Source organism: Mycena indigotica (genome assembly GCF_014461135.1).
Source record: "Mycena indigotica strain 171206Taipei chromosome Unknown Mind.scaff0012, whole genome shotgun sequence".
In the NCBI taxonomy this organism is placed as follows: Eukaryota; Fungi; Basidiomycota; class Agaricomycetes; order Agaricales; family Mycenaceae; genus Mycena; species Mycena indigotica.
The window spans coordinates 2,570,614-2,572,198 of NW_023503011.1; the positions used below are offsets into that span (position 1 = coordinate 2,570,614).

Here is a 1,585-nt window from a genome sequence, read left to right on the forward strand (position 1 = left end):
CACCATTCCATGCATGCACTGGCAGTCGGTCCAATGTCAGATACCGCGGGCTTGTTCGCTGAAGGCGCTCGACCGACGCTTCGCTGCTGTACTGCACAAGTCTCCCCGTCTGGACGGTCACGGACCGGGCCACCACCTGTGCCAGGCTGAGGAAGAATCGAAGCAAGAATCGAAAGGATGACGTGAGAAGAAAAAAAAGATCGATCACCACGTGTTTCTTCCATCACTTTCCTCCTCCGGTCATCACCGCACCCCCATGCACGCCTCCCTCATCCGCCGCTCCCTCGGCGGCCTTGTCCCGCCCCAAAATCGCCACCCCCCAAGCTCGTTGTGCGTCCCCTACCCACTCCCCCTCCGCTCTGTCGACTGACACGTCACCAGTCGGGGGACTCCGCTGGCCCGCTCGGTCCCCTTGTGTCGTTCTACTCCAAGCTCCCGAAGGGCCGCGCGCCGGCGCCTGCGGTGGCGGGAGTCAAGGGGCGCTTGTTCAGTGGGAAGAACGCCAGCGCGAAGCCGGTACTGGCGCTCATTGGCGGGCTGTGGCTGGTGGGGTATACGTTGGACTACCAACGTGCGTGCTATGGTCCCTCCTCGACGACGGTGATGCTGACCTACTCTCTCCTTCCTCCACCCTCCTTTCAACCACTCGTTTCCTTCTCCCCAGTCCATCTCAGTGCGTGTGCCGTTCTTTCCTGCTTCCCCCGCTTATTCTCGCTAGAGCACAAGAACAACGCGCACTAGACGTTGTGCCGCGTGTCGTTTTAATCCAAGGTCCTGAAGGGCTGCGCGCCGGCGCCGGCGAACGCGGGGATCAATAAACGCTGGTTCAGTGGAAAGAATGCCTGCGCTGTCTCCCCTGCACCCTGTCGTTGAAGCTGCCTCGACCCCTTCCGCCTGCGCGCACACAAACGGCGCTCTACATTCAAGTGTCATCTATCCAGTCGATGTCCAGTCCCATCCACTCCTCTCGCTCACCCTCAACCCTGTCCCACCCTCCTCCTCGATCGATACCGTCTGCGGTCAGCAACGCATGTGCCAACGGACATCTCGCGAGGTACTCCTGGCTCTGCCGCCATCACCAACCGTACGGAGTGCCAGTGACGAGCGTGGCGGCGCATGGGTGAAGGAACTTGCAGAGGATGGTACTCATGCCCCTGCCGCGTCAGGTTAGGCCGAGGGACAGCCGCAGTAGGCAGCAGCTAGAACCCGGCGATTGCCTCTATTCTTTAAACTGCCCAACTCCTGTCGTCGTCCGATCGACAGAGTCACGGTGTTTGCTGCACTCTTGTCAGGCCTTGTACGACGTCGAGTCGCGCGAGAACTCGTTCTCGCGATCGGGATGTGGGACGAGGTCCACAGCTGCGGTGCAGCAATGGCGAAGGATCGGAGACGCAGCGTGGTCGGCGAGGCATCGGCCTTGAATCGGCGCGCTCGTGGCTGTCGCCGCCTCTCGGCGGAAGGTTCGCCGATTTGAGCTTGTTTGGCGACATGTCGGCGGCCGGAATTCGGGGTCGACGCGCAGTGACAGTGGGGACGGACGGTCTACACTCCAGACCCACGACACCGACACCATCATTTTCGCCAT

General features: G+C 61.4%; 1 protein-coding gene across 1 annotated transcript; it reads left to right on the forward strand.

Annotated features, from left to right (window-relative positions):
- Positions 1–256: 256 nt before the first annotated feature.
- MIND_01249100 (ATP synthase subunit f, mitochondrial) lies at positions 257–1,171 on the forward strand (the record flags this gene model as incomplete). Its single annotated transcript, XM_037368976.1, has 4 exons — positions 257–334; positions 382–673; positions 721–771; positions 831–1,171. 4 exons carry the CDS (start codon positions 257–259, stop codon positions 1,169–1,171), a joined length of 762 nt encoding a protein of 253 aa, XP_037214944.1.
- Positions 1,172–1,585: the final 414 nt, after the last annotated feature.